This window comes from Mastomys coucha, unplaced genomic scaffold, assembly GCF_008632895.1.
Source record: "Mastomys coucha isolate ucsf_1 unplaced genomic scaffold, UCSF_Mcou_1 pScaffold21, whole genome shotgun sequence".
Lineage (NCBI taxonomy): Eukaryota > Metazoa > Chordata > Mammalia > Rodentia > Muridae > Mastomys > Mastomys coucha.
The window spans coordinates 66297558-66313135 of record NW_022196904.1 but is presented as its reverse complement, the minus strand read 5'-3'; the positions used below and the strand labels follow the sequence as shown (position 1 = coordinate 66313135).

Genomic DNA, 15578 nt, shown 5'->3' with positions numbered 1-15578 from the left:
CTTCACCTGTTTGATTATGTTTTCCTGTAGTTCTTTAAGGGATTTTTGTGTTTCCTCTTTAAGAGCCTGGGCCCTGGTTATCTCTAGTGCTACCTGCCCTTGCTAAATCTGACTGGAGTCAGTCCTTCTTGTGATCCTGGTTGTATCAGAACTCCTCAGAGTCAAGCAGTTTCTGTGACCCTATGATTCTGGGATCCTGTGACTCAGGGCTTGTTAGAGCACCTGGGAGTACAGCAGCTTCCTCTGGGAGTTGTGGGACTGGCTGTGGAGCCTGGGCCCAAGGTCTGCTCAGGACACCAGCCCAGAGAGACTGGAAGGAACCTGAGCCACTCTGCTGGTGAGTTCCTGTGTGCCTGGTCCCGCAGATCCCAGTTACTCCTGGTGTTGGGACAGATGTTGGGTCCTCCTCACCTCTGATCCTGAGAGTGTCAGAGTGCCTGGGAGTGGAGCTTCCTCTGGGTGTTGTGGGACTGGCTGCAGAGCTTGTGCCCAAGGTTCGCTCAGGACACCAGCCCAGAGAGACTGGAAGGAACCCCTGTGTTTGGCTCTCTTAAGACCCACTCCTGCTTTAGAAACTGTAAATTGTAGAGCAAATGCTGCCAGTTTGTAGTCTCTGTTGTGGGCATGGGATTCTCTGTTGGCCATTTGTCTTAGCCTCTCACCAATTTCTAATTATACCTCAAAATCATACTAGCCTTCATATTTTACCCTTTGCTGTGTGTAGGCAGAACTCTAACCAGGACTCTGAAGGTGGAAACATTACCTTTCCCTGGTTCTAAAGTATGCATAGGACTTCTTGAGTTAGCTCTGGCTGCTTTAATTTAGCCATGTGGTCAGAGCAGCATTGATGCCAGAACATTTAAATATTTCCTATAAAATACACCATGTATTTAGAACATTCTCCCCCCTCAATGTAATCAAGCCTAGATTTAGACTTAATCTATCCCTTTCCTGTGAAGTGGGCTTGGAGTTGGGAAGAGGCTCAAAAGTAGGTGATATATAGAGATGAGGGGAAGTGAAGAAGAATACTAGGATGTGGCCAATCAGAGAAGAGATCAGAATGGGACTGGGGACACAAGTTAGTTCAAGAACAGAGAGTGTTCACTTCCCCCCATGCTGTAGTTACTGGCAAGCTACCCAAATCCAATAACCCTCCTCTCTCTCTCTCTCTCTCTCTCTCTCTCTCTCTCTCTCTCTCTCTCTCTCTCTCTCTCTCTCTCTCTCTCTCTCTCTCTTACACTCACACACACACACACACACACACACACACACACGACACACTGGACATGTCTCTGTCCTCCGCACACAAACACATCCATCCATGAACACACCCATGTACATTCATAGCACATGGGCACACACTCACATGAAGACTTAAATATACCACACAAGACATATTAAAAATAATAATTAAATTTACAAGGAAAAGAACAGTATGACAAGGATATCCAACTTGATAACAGGAAACAGTGTTGCATCAAATCAAGTATCACCCAGGTCAAAGAGCTCTAGAGGTGTCACCTTAGTTGTAGCCACATTCAGGAATTAATAGGAATTTCTCTGAGTGTTTCAGGCCTGAAGCTTATCACTCAAGACCCTTCATAATCTAAACACACCTCTGTCCCCATCTCTTTTTTCCATTATGCATTTTATTTTAATCAAATTGAATATCACACCAAATCCCCTATATGTTTCTGCTAGGTATGGATGATCTCATGTTCTCTGCTTACTCCAGTCAGCCCATCTAAAACTGGGGTCACCTTCTAAGGCATATCCAGGAGTTGTTTCCATTCCAAATTCCATGGAATTGTCTCAGGGTGTTCACCTTTACCACCCCTGTCATCCCATGAGAATTTATTTTTCAAATATGTCTTCTTACTTTCTCATCTGAATCAGGTTTTCATGAAGACAGGAACTGCTTTTTAAGTATGATTGCCACAACTGAACAGAGGCCACTGTGTTTATGCCTTTGCATACTTTTTTTTTCTTAATTTATGGGCAGCCTATTCGTAGGTATTGTAGATCTCATTTTGAAGACGAAGAAATTTCAAACAAATGAGCCACAGTTGTTTGTCCAAAGACACAGTTTTAAGCAAGGGCCATGTGCCCTCTCTCACACACATACCACTCACCCAATGATCCTCTGGATCTCTTATATCACAGAAAACGTGATGGACAAATGAGGGCAGAGATGGACAAAGAGTGGCAGGTGGACAATATTGAGAATATTTAACTGTCCCATATCAAAAGCACTACCTTCCTTTATCAGGAGGTATTTTCCACCATGCTCTTAAGATGTAGAATAAACTTCCCTCTGTTGTGAGAAACTCACCATCCTTCAACCTTCAATTTCATCAAACCAAAGTAATTCCCTCAAAGTGGCGAACAAATAGGTCTCTCCAACATCACTTAAGAAAGACTCAGACAAACTTTGTAGTGGCAAGATCTGCTTCACATCCTCTTTCATAGTAGTTACAAAATTTATGTTACTGAGCCTTGAGTGGTTTCAACTTTCATTTGGGCAGTGATGGTCTCACCTCAAAGGCAGACAGACACACATCCTTCACTGGTGGCAGAGTGATATGAAGTGATGAAGGTACTCATTTGGCCCAAAAGAACACTTGTCCATTTTCTCTGACCTCAAAGGAGTTTAAAATAATCGGTGAAATCAGTAGTGTCTTGGAGAAAACTCCAAGTGAAGGTTTTGTTCTACTTCTAAGACATTATATCTGTATGCAGCCACCATTCCCTTTGAGCTCCAGTTTGACTGGCATGGTTGTCCCTTAGGGGTTGACAGAGGTTACATCCTGATGTTTTTACCTTCTTCCCATTGTGCATGAGATTAGGGTGAATTTTTTTCCCCTTTTCTTTACTGGTGATCAAAATTAAGACAGTTCATTCTACATTCATGTTTATGTCATAATTGAGGTAAAAGTCTCCAACAAACTCAGCTACCTCAAACCACCAAAAAGAACAATCTTAGCAAGTTCTTAGCAAGTAATCTTAGCAAGCAGTCAAGTCACAGTGTTCCCTATCCAAGTAGGAAATGCTTGGCTAGATCTATCCAAGCCTATCTGTTTCTTTTGAAGGAGAAAGCTCTGTTTTTGTCCAACCTGGCCCCATAGATAAAAAACATGGATAGTTCCTCATCCTCCATGGAGAAGTCTACCAAGGAAATTAACAAGCACATGTGGAAGCAAAAATGACTAAATTCTATGAATGAGACAAATCAGTCATCATTTTCCCACACAACCCCTCATTACATGCCAGGCACTAAGTCACCTATTATCTTGAAAATAATCCTTGGAGGATCAAGTTAAAAGAAAAAGCTAGACTGGATGCCCCAGTCCAGGTTTCCTACTAGCAAAATTTAATATTTACTCAAGACAGGAAACCCCACATCCTGAAACCTACTTTATTCACAGTCCATAATAAATGATGTTCTTGGAACCCCATTTGAGAAAGGCAGTCAGCTATACACATTTTGGCAAAGCTTCAGACCTGGGATTCAGTTTGAACAGCTGTATCATAAAATAATAAACTATGAATGCAAACAGCAAGCACGTGCCCACATAGCAGCACGGAGTGTGTGCCAAAGCTGACCTAATCATTATACATTTTTCATGATTCAATAAGGTTCTTAACTGGCATTTCATGGGACACTGCTGGATGAGGGCTTGTGACATCAGGGCTGGCACACAGTCCACATCCTGTGACCCTGGCAACTCCCCATCTTCCCCATTAACTCAAACCACACAAGGAGACAAGAGCAGCACAGAATGAGACACCTGCCTTTTTTTTTCTAAGTACATTGGAGTCCACCCAGGAAATGGCAGGTTTATGAAGGGTGTAGAGAAGTGTTCTTAGCATCTCAGAATTGTGTATTCCTCTAGGGAAATCATCAAAACCACAGTCATTGGACAGCATGTGTGCTTTACAGGTGCTTTCTAAAATATGATAGAAATATATGAGATGTTCTTTTAAGCCTCACTCTAAATGCTTAGAAACCATTTTTTTTTTATTGCTTTTCCTGAATAGATCCATAGAGGGAAGGTCAGGGAGGTCAAGGGACTTACATAATAATAAAGAACCAGTAAGCTCTAGAGCTGGAGCTGGAGCACAGTCCTCTCTGCCTCTATGACCTGAGCTGTAGATGACTCCCTTTCACCCTGAATATTCCCATCAGTCTGTCTAATTTTCTGCCTAAAACTCAAGCAGTCAAGGCCAGGAACTTGGAAAATATCTCAGTAGAAAATTGATTCTTGCACTCTAGACAAAAATCAGGATGGGTTAAAACTAAAAAAAAGAAAAAAAAACAACAACAACAATTTTCCCATCCTCCTTTGCACAGGCGTATGTTGTGATTCCAAAGCGGTGATGTTCTTAAGGAGGGAGGCTTCTAGGATTGTGATCATCTTCTCTAGAGGTTTGGAAAGCCATACAAAACCTTTTGTCTTTTAAGTTTGAGCATAATGAGAAAGGGTTGGTTTGGATTGGCAGAATCTTGGAAATTCCTAATTAGTAGTATTTCTACTTAACTCCTTTCAGATGTCTTTCAGAGTCTCTCATTCAGTGGTTCTCAACTTGTGAGTTATAACTTCTTTGGGGAATCACATATCAGACATCCTGCATATCAACTATTTGTATTACAATTCATAACAGTAGTAAAATTAGTTATGAAGTAGCAGCAATATAACTTTATGGCTTGGGGTCACCACAAAATGAGGACCCTATATTAAAGTGTCACAGTATTAGGAAGGTTGAGGACCACTGGTCTAGATGCCAACAGGGAATGGGTATTGGGGCAGGACATGAAATTCACCATTCACTATGACTCCAGGGTCTCTCTAGGTTCACCCTTTAAAAAGATTTTATAGTTCTAACTTTACAACAGGTATAGACACAGGGGTCTTGGAAGTACTTAGCAGGGGTCAAACTGGCTCAAGTCAAGTATACCACAACCAAAGTAACCAGCACGAAACACACCAGTGTTATTTTAATGTTCTAGTTAATTGGAAACTAAGTAGGGCCTAGTGAAAATAATTAAATCTTTCTTTGATAATTGAGAATCTTGCAGTGCCCTAGAGTGCTCATTCTAAATATCAATTATAAGTCCCCTCTGGTAGGAAGACAGAAGATTAAGCTGAACCTGCAGTGACTTCCAGTCAACTGCAGGACATTTATTTCCACTGACCTCGTGATACCAATCCACCAGCATCTTTCTATCCCAAATAGTTAGAGCAAGAAAATTCTAATCAGCCAAGTCTTTCCCTTCTGTGAACAGCAGTTAATCAAGAATTCATATGACTTCAGAAATTACAACAAAACATTAACTTGTGGTATCTGACTATCAAAGTATCTAGCCACATAAATGTTTTTATATATACTTCATCAGCTGTTTTTGAGGTTCGCTCCCACCTTCCACACCCCTGACACAGATATGTCCTTGTCTTACACACATCACATACAATGAGACAAACGACACTAAATAACTTGACTTAGTTAGGGTCTTGAGAAATGACCCAGTCAGCAAAGTGCTTACCTTACAAGCATAAGGACCTATGTGTGGTTGTCAGGATCCACACACAAAAGCTAGGCATGGTAGCATGTGCTTATAATCCCAATACTGGGAGACAGGGACAGGCAGGTTTTTGGGATTTACAGCCAGTCAGCCTTGCTGAATTAGCAAAGGTTCAGGGAAAGACCCCACCTCAAAGATCAAGGGGAAAAATGATAAATACCCAAGTTTATCCTCTGACATCCACATATACATGCACACATGGACATATGCACATGCAATCATACAGAGTGGGGACATAAACGTATTCATGCAAATGAACTTGAAGTTCTTGAGTTCTAGCCCAGCTTCTCCTTTTCAATAGTCATGTGATATTGAAAACTTACTCCATTGGCTGCTAGTACTTATTCTCTGCGGAATACCTGAAAGGTGGGTTTCCTAAACATTTTAGGAATGCCAATTCCCTTCAAGTTGCAGGAACAATAAGCAAACATTTCACAGTAGGAAGAAAGGAGCAAATACAGAATGCTGACAAAATCTAGTCCCCTATGCCTCCCCCCACCCCAGAAGGCTGTTGCTCTGTGACTTCTGTTTGTACCATTCATGTTCAAGCCTCCCAGGAGAGAAACCCCCTCAGACATCCTTGAGTACTAACATCCTCAGCATCCCACAAAACATAAGTATCTTTCCAAGCAATCACAACTTTAGAACTAGGAAGTTTAAGAACCAGGAGTTTCCAAATTTTCGATGAGTGTTTCTTCCCAAAATAGAGAACTCAGGTCTTCGTTTAGGGCTGCCATCCCAGACATTCTATCCCAGTATTTCTATCATTCTCTAGGTGACTCCACAGTGCAAACACTTTTGCAAAACACTGCCCCAGAAAAAGGCTTCTCAAAATTACCAGTGAATAACATCACCAGGGAGAAAGCCAATTCTGAGGCTCCAGCCCCTGATTGGTTCCAATGACTTCTGGCCACATCTAACCTGAGAATATACACAGTTAGCATCCTGGGCCAGCCTGATGTAGAATGCAATTTGGAAACTTATTGAAGGAACCATTTAGCAAGAGAAGTTCTCTCCCTAGCTACCCATTCCTCCTATACAGTTCTCCAAGCCCCTATCAAGAATTTTAGCCTTGTTCAATAACTTTACTATGCATCCTTCTTTTGCCAGACAGCTCTCTCTCTCTCTTTCTCTCTTTCTTTCTTGTTTCCCATATCAGGCAAATCTGTATCTTTTAGCCAGAGCCTTTGATCCCACCAGGTTCAATAATTTAAACAGAACAATCATCAGCATTGTTGTGTTTAATATTTAAACACCATAGCATCACTTAGGGCAGCTTCAAGGTGAGAGCTGGTGCCTATGCTACTGCTGGCTTAGCAAACCAGGCTACTGGCTGCCAGAGAGGACTGAGTGTTCATACAGCATCACAGGCCAGCTGGGCAAAAGCAAAGCGCACTGGCTTGTGCATTTCCTACCTGAAGCGTGTGCAGCAGCATCTGCAGGCCACTGCCCTCTTGTTCAGCCATCTCTGCTCAGGTCCTGGGGCACCACTGCCTGAGGCTGGATTCTGGCTAGAGAGATGATGCCTGCCAAGATGTCCTCGCTGCCTGCCTTGCAGAAGACTGCTCTGCAGAGGCCTCAGCTACACATGCTGCAGAGTGTGAAGTTACCACTGTGCAACCTTAGCCTCCAGCACAGGCGTGGATACCCCCTGACTCCCACTGTGGGGATTAGGTGAGCCCTGGCTCTCCGAAGGGCTGAGCATTTGGATGTAGGGGTAGGGAGGGCACCCTCATGAGTCACTCACCCACCACCAGACCCATACAGGAGCCTAGAGGAAAAGCCACCCTGGATGATTGACAAGCATTCCCAGCTGACCTGGTCAGACTCCCTGCAGAGGTTCCCTCCCCACCCCCACCCCCACGCATACACTTATTTTGGTCTGTTGCCGGCTCCTAGTTGTAACAGGAGACCCAAGAGTGCTTGCACAACTGTGGCTGTTCAGGGCACAGAAGCCCAGGGCTCCCTGAGGTCCCAGGCTTAGGGAGAGAAGCTCCAACAGAGAAGAAAAATACTGCCCTGAACCTTTTTTATGTACCAAGTCCTTTATATAACCCTGCCATTTTCACTGTGACTGTAGCGAGGTAAGTTTTATTATATCTACCTTTGTTTTACAGAAGAGGAAATCAGGGAAAGAGATATGAAGGGTCAGGAGTTTAGAGTTTAGGAGCTCATGTCTGGCTGGCCGCAAACAGGCAAGCTTGCAGGAAACTGTGAACACTAATTTGACTTCCTGCAGCAAGCCCTTCTTCACAGCATTAGAGACCAAAAAGACTGCTGTGAAGAGAGGGGAGGGGGCAAGTGGGGGATAACAGGGGAAAGACCTACCTCCTAGGTGACACTTCCTACAAAGCTGGGAGCTCTCAAGAGCATCCGCAACATCTGGCTTGTGGCTGCCTGCCGAAGTGACCTGTAGCCCATCTGAGGAAGAAGAGTTAAAGTGTGCGGGTCACACTTGGTCTGAGGGTCAGCTCTGAGTCAGAGGTCAGGCGTGGCCAAAGTCTAAAGTCAAGGGTGAATTCTTGTAGGTCTTGCCTCTAAGAAGTTTCCATGACAATTGCCAACTATCCTGGTACACTTTTATACTCTCAGCTAAGGAAGGAAGAGAACCATAACTTCAAGGCCAGCCTAAGCTACATTGTGAGATCAAAGTCAGTCTTATTTTGGGGAAAAGGGAAGAAAAGAGAAGAAAAGGCAAGAGGAAGAGAGGAGAAGAGAGGGGAGAAGAGGGGAGGGGAGGAGAAGGGAGGGAAGGGAAGATTTTTAGTGTATTTTTTAAGATGGAGGCGGGGAGTGAGCATCCATTTAGGCTAAAGTATAAATGCCTACCAGTGGGGTAATATGCTCTTCTGCATCTGAGTACGGATTTCCCTAAGGGTGGGAGCTAAGCTAGAGCTTGGAATCCTCCCGGACATGGTATCTTATCCAGAAGGAGAGTGGAATGGGTGCCATTCAAACACATGGGGCAGCTGTGAAGAGAAGGACCTTGCCTCCCTTAGGCAGGAACCTCTAAGGAGGTTACCTGCTTGCCAGCATTCTTAAGGAGTTCCAGGGAGACAGACAGAAGATTCTAGAAGAAGCCCAGAAAGAACTGCATTCTGGATCCAAAGAAATCAAGGTGCTCTCCTGAGATTCCTGATGCAGTTTACAGTCCCTAAGACCACCTGCTAACTTAATGCCTCTGGAGTCACTGACTTGAAGGACTCACAAGGATGGTTGACCAAGAAAAGTCAAAGATAAGAGTCTGAAAAGAGGTTTGAGCTGACAGTGTCTATCAGTGAAGGCATGCAGTCAACATGTCTCCCCACAGCAACATGTGCAACACACACACACAACACACACACATACACACACGCAACACACACACACACAGTCTGGCTAAACCTTGCCCATGACTCAGGGTCTAAGGTTTTCCCTGGCATTGATCATAATGTGTGATGTGGTGGGCTAAATGAAAATGAGTCCCATAGGACCACAGGGCATGGTACTGTTAGGAGGTCTGGTCTTGTTGGAGAAAGTGTGTCCCATTCACTTCTAAGTAACTGCTGATCCAGGTGTAGAACTCTCAGCTCCTTCTCTAGCACTCTGTCCTGCTTCCCACTATAACAAGAATAGACTAAACCTCTGAAACTGTAAGCCAGCCTCAATTAAATGCTTTCTTTTATCAGAATTGCCATGGTCATAGTGTCTCTTTGCAACAATAGAAACATTAACTAAGACACTTAGCATCTAACAATTCCAAAATAGTTGATACTTTCCAGGCTAAGACCCTAGCATAAATCCTACTGTTTGCATAGACAGTCTGGCCTGGCACAGGATCCCAGGTAAACACACCTTCTTATAGACAGAACATTCCTAGAGCTCAGAGCTTATCTCCCAGAGCTGGAAACAGGATCAAAACGTTATTTGGACAAAATAAATCCCTTACTGAACACATGCTTTCCTGTCCTACAATATCAGGCTTTAGATTCTTGTATCTTGTTAATAAAATGGAGAATTAAGTACAGGCCTGCATTATTCAATAGCTGGCAGTATGCTAATGTTCAAATAGTGATAACTAATAAATTTCACTGGGGTAGAATGTGTTTCCTAATATCATCAGAATCCCATGATTTTTTCATTCAACATTTTTATCAATGACTTTCATGAAAATAAATGTTATATGCTTATCAGTTTTCTGATGACACCATTTGAGAAAGGTAGAAATACATCAGATGACACAGTTTGGCTCCAAAAAGATGTCAGCAGCCTTGAGTGATGAACCAGGTCCTACAAGATGAAACAGAACAGAGTCAGGTGACAGCTCCTCCCCTGGGACCTCAACACCAGTGGTGTAAAACTAAAGTTGGACAACTCAGTGAACTGGTATTGAATGTGGAAAAGACTTGAGGGTTAGCCAGAGGTGAGACCAGGTTGTCAGCACAGCCCTATATTTCCAATGTGTTACTCCAATCCAAAATCATCACATTGGATAAGGGGATAAATGTATCTGCTACCAAGAAGAGAAGCTGAATGGAGATCTCATCTGAAGAGGACCAGTGCAGTACACAGCCTTGAGGAGGTGTGTCAGAGTTCAGGACAGCAGCAAAAGGACTATCCTAACTGACAGAGGAGAGTCCCAGGCTGCTCAAACATGCCCAGCTTCTGGTTAAGTGGCTCTCAGTGTTCTTAATGCTGCAACCCTTCAATACAGTTCCTCACACTGTGGTAGCCCACATCAATAAAATTATTTTCATTACTACTCGGTAACTGTAATTTTGCTACTGTTACAAATTATAATGTAAGTTATCTGTTTCCCAGGTCTTAGATAACTCCTGTGAAAAGGTCATTTGACCCCCAAAGAGGTCATGACCTACAGGTTGAGAATCACTGTTCTCAACTGAGACACATCAGTACTCACAAAAATATAGCAAAGAAGAGAGGTGAGTCCTACTGGCTAGAAGCAAGGCCAGTGGGTAAAGCCAAAGACACGGGGAAGAAGTGTATTAATCCTTCCACACATTCATCAGACAACTATTTCCAAACATTAATAATGCCTAACATGGCCTGGAAGGCATCTGTTGCAAAGGTAATAAGGATCGTCCCAAGGCAGAGTGACCAAAGCTCCAAGTTCAGCTTAGTGAGGTGGCCACACAGCCAAGACATGACAAACGGATGTGGTCTCCATTTTTTATGTTCTCTCAAAGCAACTTCCCATGAAGGAAATTTCAGCGTAACTTCAATGAATTCTTGAAATTTGGGTAGGTTGTATTTCAACCTACCTATAATTTCCACAACAAACATATGTTTTCTGAGATATTAGTTCCTATGTTGAATGTTAACAATTAGAATGAGGACTGGTAAAAGGTAAAAATGCCAAGTGTGTAAAGACACTTGCCACCAAGCCTTACAACCTGAATTTGACCCTTAAGACCCATATGGTAAAGGAGAAAACAGAGCCCTGCAAATTGTCCTGTGACCAAACATATACACACATATGAGTACGTATGTGCCTGCTTGCACATGTACACACAAACACACACACACAGAGAAAATATAATAAACAATAAAGGATTAGAAAGGAGTCAATGGGTAAGAGAACATGAAGTGAGCAATGTTGTACATGGTACCTGTTCACAGTAAAACAAAACAAAACAGGTAAGGTGGTTAACAGCTGAATTTTTGAAAATCTCCTATTACTCTGAGTTCCCTGGTACTTAGCATTAATAATTTAATTCATAGTTTAGCAGCAAGACTAAAGCTCACTCAAATAACACCCAACATCTCTCTTCCTCAGATGCATCTTGTGTGCATATTGATGTACACATGCTCCTTGACTTTTACCAGTCATTATAAGGCTGCTTAGAAAAATGTATCAGAGTTGACTAGCTGTCCCTCTTGCCCCTCAAAAGCCTTCCTCTACTTTTTCTTGATGTGTGAAGTTCCTAGTTGTGAGGCAGCAGTATTATTCAGCATTGTGTCACTGTAACAAAATCCCTGAGATACTCAACTTAATAAAGAAGAAAGGTATGTTTTAGTGTGATTTCTCGACCCTACCATTAAGTGCCTAGGGCAAAGTAGAACATCACATTGTGGCAGTAAGTAGGTAGTTAAACAAAGCCACATGCCTCATGGAAGTCAAAGAGGAAGTAGAGAGAAGGAGTAGGTTAGGGACAAAATACACCTTCCAAAGGGTTGTCAATCAGACCTGGAAAGATGGTTTCATGTTTAAGAACACTGACTGCTTTTCCATAGGACCAGGATTTGATTAACAGCACCCAAATGGAGGGGCACAACTATCTGAAATCCCAGTCACCATAGAATCTGGTGTTCTCCTTTTTCTTCCTCAGGCACTGCATTCATGTAGCACAGAGATATACATTCAGACAAAATATCCATACATAAAAAGCAAAAAAAAAAAAAATGAAAATAAAGCATAAAGACATCAGTGAGGGCCTGGAGAGATGGCTCAGTAGTTAAGAACACTGACTGCTCTTCTGAAGGTTCTGAGTTCAATTCCCAGCAACCACATGGTGGCTCACGGCCATTTGTAGTGAGATCTGAAGCCCTCTTTTGGGGTGTCTGAAGACAGCTACAGTATACTTATATAATAGTAAATATATAAAACTCTTTTAGAAAAGACATCAGTGACCTACTTGTAACTAGGTTCCACTTCCTGATATTTCTTTCCACCACCTCCCAGTAGCCCTAAAAGCTGAGTCCATAGTGGGAATAATACATTCTTGATGGCAGAATCCTCAAGAAATAATCACCTCTCAAAGGCCTCACCTATGAACATGGCTACTTTGAGGATCAAGCCTACAACACATGAGTTTGGGGAGGGAGACCACTCAAGATCGCAATCCTACTATGAGTGGAGCAGACAGTTAAAAGGCAACCTGTTTGAGAGACTGTTATCTGTGCTCTATCTAAGTTAGTCTTTGCAAAAAACCCCTAAGGTAGACACTCTCCCAAAATCCTTCCCAGTTTTTTATTGAACCAAAAGTCTGAATATGTAGAAGCCTCGGGCAAAAAAATTCTCAGTAGATTTGAATTCTCAAATGGCAAACAGAATTTCCTTTCCTGGGAGTATCAGACAGCATAGGTCACAAGAGAAGTTGCCAGAATGAAGCCAGAGATGCAGATGATTCTGACAGTGACTACAGTACTCATGGATGCAGGCCCCTTCTGTGGAAAGGGGGGATAACAGCGGAGTTTCCCCTGGGCTAATCTCTCTTCTCCAAATACAGAATGTCTGTGTTCAAACCCTTGTTCCCTTGTCCACTAGCTGGATCACTCTAAGAAACATATCAAGTTCTCTGTGACCCAATTTTCTCATCTTTTAAATGGGAAGGTAATAGTGCCTAGATCACAAGAGTCTGAGAGTACTCTTGGGAGAACCAGCCACAATGCTCTCAGCATAGTGCTTGATAAATGTGGGTGTTGCTAATGTTATTGCTACTGCTATGGAGTCAATAAAACCTATCTCAAATAACTGATAAGAGGATTAAGAGTTGTAGACAGAGGAATTTTTTCAAGACACTCTGCAGATTCCAAGCCAATGATGCTCAAGACCTTCATAACTGACATGGTGTGCTGTGTACTCTATGCACATCTTCATGTAGACTTTAAATCAGATCTGGATTACTTGTATCTGTTAACATAAGAGAAGGAGCTACTGTATGTTGTTTAAAGGGTGATAAAATGGAGAGGCTATATATGCTTAATACAGATATAATTTCTGAAAGTTTTTCAATCTGTGTTCAGATGCATGCACAAACACAGACCGCTGAGACACAGACTCGGCACATGGAAGGGATTCATGGAAAGTGATGAGTGGGTAGACATTTTCTGAACAGTGTTGTCCAGGACTTCTCAGGATACAGAGGGTACTGTATGGAGGAAGTGACGCAACATCCTTTTTCCTGCCCAACAAGGAGAAGCACGTGGCACTCTGGTCATCACTTTGGAACATCTCTGGGATGACCTCCTGTTACCATAACAAGGCATGTGCAAAGTTGCAGACTGCAAACAAGGCAAACATGCTCAGCCTTTCTAGAGTGGTCTTTGGGGCTGGAGGTCAGTATGAGGAGCTGAAGGGAAACTCACCTGAAGGGGTTAAGAGAGGACCGACACTGAGGACTTTGCCCTTTGGAGAGAAAACAAACTCAGAATTTAACAGCAAGGGAGCAGAGGCAACATTGCCATCTCCACCACAACCGTATCACTGAACACCTAGTGCACGCCCATTGCTATTTTTAGACTACTTTATAATGCTACCCTGCAGGAGGTGAGCTGATTTTATCCCTCACTGAGCCATGCCTTCTTTCTTTAGCATCTTACCCTATTATCACTGTATTAAATGGAAGAAGTGAATGCTCCTTTCCATATATTCTCCAGAGCACATACAAATAACCAAGTAGTAATTATGTGTTATAATACTTAGCCAGCGTGAGGACGCTATCACTAGACCCTAAGTCTTTCAAAGGCCATTGGATCTCTCTGTGTTCATAATGCCTAACATAGCACTAGACACATATATTGGGTTCTCGTGGCCACCAATGAAAAGTCGAAAGTCCCTCCTCTGGGCTGGGTAGTCTCCTCTGGGCTGGGTAGTATATACGCCAATGTTCATGGCCTTGTCAGCAAGAGGCAACTAAAAGGTTACCATACCCTTGGCCCTGAGAGGCAGAAGGCCAGCTCTACTCAGCATCTACTCGGGACTTCATGGACACCTGACAGACTTCTTCAAAGAAAGCCAAGAAAAACCTCCTTCCATGCCAGTCTCCTCAGGAGCCAGGCCTACAGTGCTGACAGCTGTGGAATGCCCATCAGATCTTGCAGCTTAGCCAGCCCAGGGGCTCACAGCTTCTGAGCCCCCAGGATGAGGTATCAGATCACAAACAAGTTGGAAACAAGGGCTTCTCAGGCCAGGCTGCCCAAAGCGCAATGAAGGAGGAATAGAGATATCAGCCATCGGAGCCATCCGTTCAAATGTTTCCTTCTTCCTCAGCAAAAGCTGACAGATGGCTAGCCAGGATAACAGGAACCCAACACCAGCCTGGACAGGACCATGGTTTCAATGGGAAAGAGCTAGGAGGCTAAGTCCACACTTTGCCTTGTGGCAGGCCCATTCCGCCATTCACCCTGCATACATGTATTAATCACTGTTCTATAGCAGGAAGTATGAGTGGGTCTGGACCAGAAGAAGATCTCTGGGATCACAACCTCAGTTTACTTCCAGTCACTTCCAATTCTGGTTGCACAACTTAACAAGTTATATACATTCTCTATGCCTCAGTTTCTCAATGCTGAAGCAAGCACAGAAAAAGGGGTTGGAAGAATGCAAATGGGCAATGCACTAAAAATGTGTATCCCCATGTCAAGCACAGACAAGTTGGTAATTGTCATCCTCAAGCACCAGTCTGGCATCTCATGGTCAAGGTGAAATTTTCAGTCCCCACATTCATGATTCTGGTGCTCTACTAATTTAACAACTGATTAAAACTCCTGATAGAGCTGTCTTGGGAAGCCCATGGTGACTTGAGAATCATACATGCCATCCTGGACTTCCTTTCTACAGTATGTCAGCTAACACGGAGTTATCTCTCTTTACAGTAGTTCAGAATCAAAACCCCTACAAAAACAAACAACCTAATTTTATCCAAGGCCAAGACCTAAGAAATAGAACTCTTTGCCCCCTGCTTAGTCTGTGCCACACACATAATTCAAGTGGGATTTCTTCTGCTCTCTACCCCTGCCCCAGTCCTTTCTCAACAAATACAAGATGATCCAGTATGAGCCCTGAACAGTGCATACATACAACTAAATTTGATTAAGATCAGAGAGTATTTAAAATTAAAATCTTCTGTCTTCTATCAACAGAGCTTAACAAAAGTCACCACTTCATTTAGAAGGGTGCAAAACAGCTGAAAACAACTGGGGATACAGGAAAGGTAAAAAAGGCCAGTGTTCTGTAACCTTAGGATATGCTATATAGGTGATGTGAGAGCTGACG

At 43.0% G+C, this 15578-nt stretch overlaps 1 protein-coding gene across 8 annotated transcripts in view; it reads right to left on the bottom strand.

Moving 5' to 3' along the window:
* Agbl1 (ATP/GTP binding protein like 1) overlaps positions 1–15578 on the bottom strand; it is an 887643-nt gene that overhangs the window by 862349 nt on the left and 9716 nt on the right. The window contains exon 1 of one of the 8 annotated variants that reach the window (XM_031387023.1): positions 6997–7358. The exons of the other annotated variants lie outside the window; for them this stretch is intronic. Coding sequence (XP_031242883.1) covers positions 6997–7047 — 51 coding nt within the window. The 5' untranslated portion in view covers positions 7048–7358. Of the gene's footprint in view, positions 1–6996; positions 7359–15578 lie in introns of those variants that run through there. 8 annotated transcript variants of the gene reach the window in all.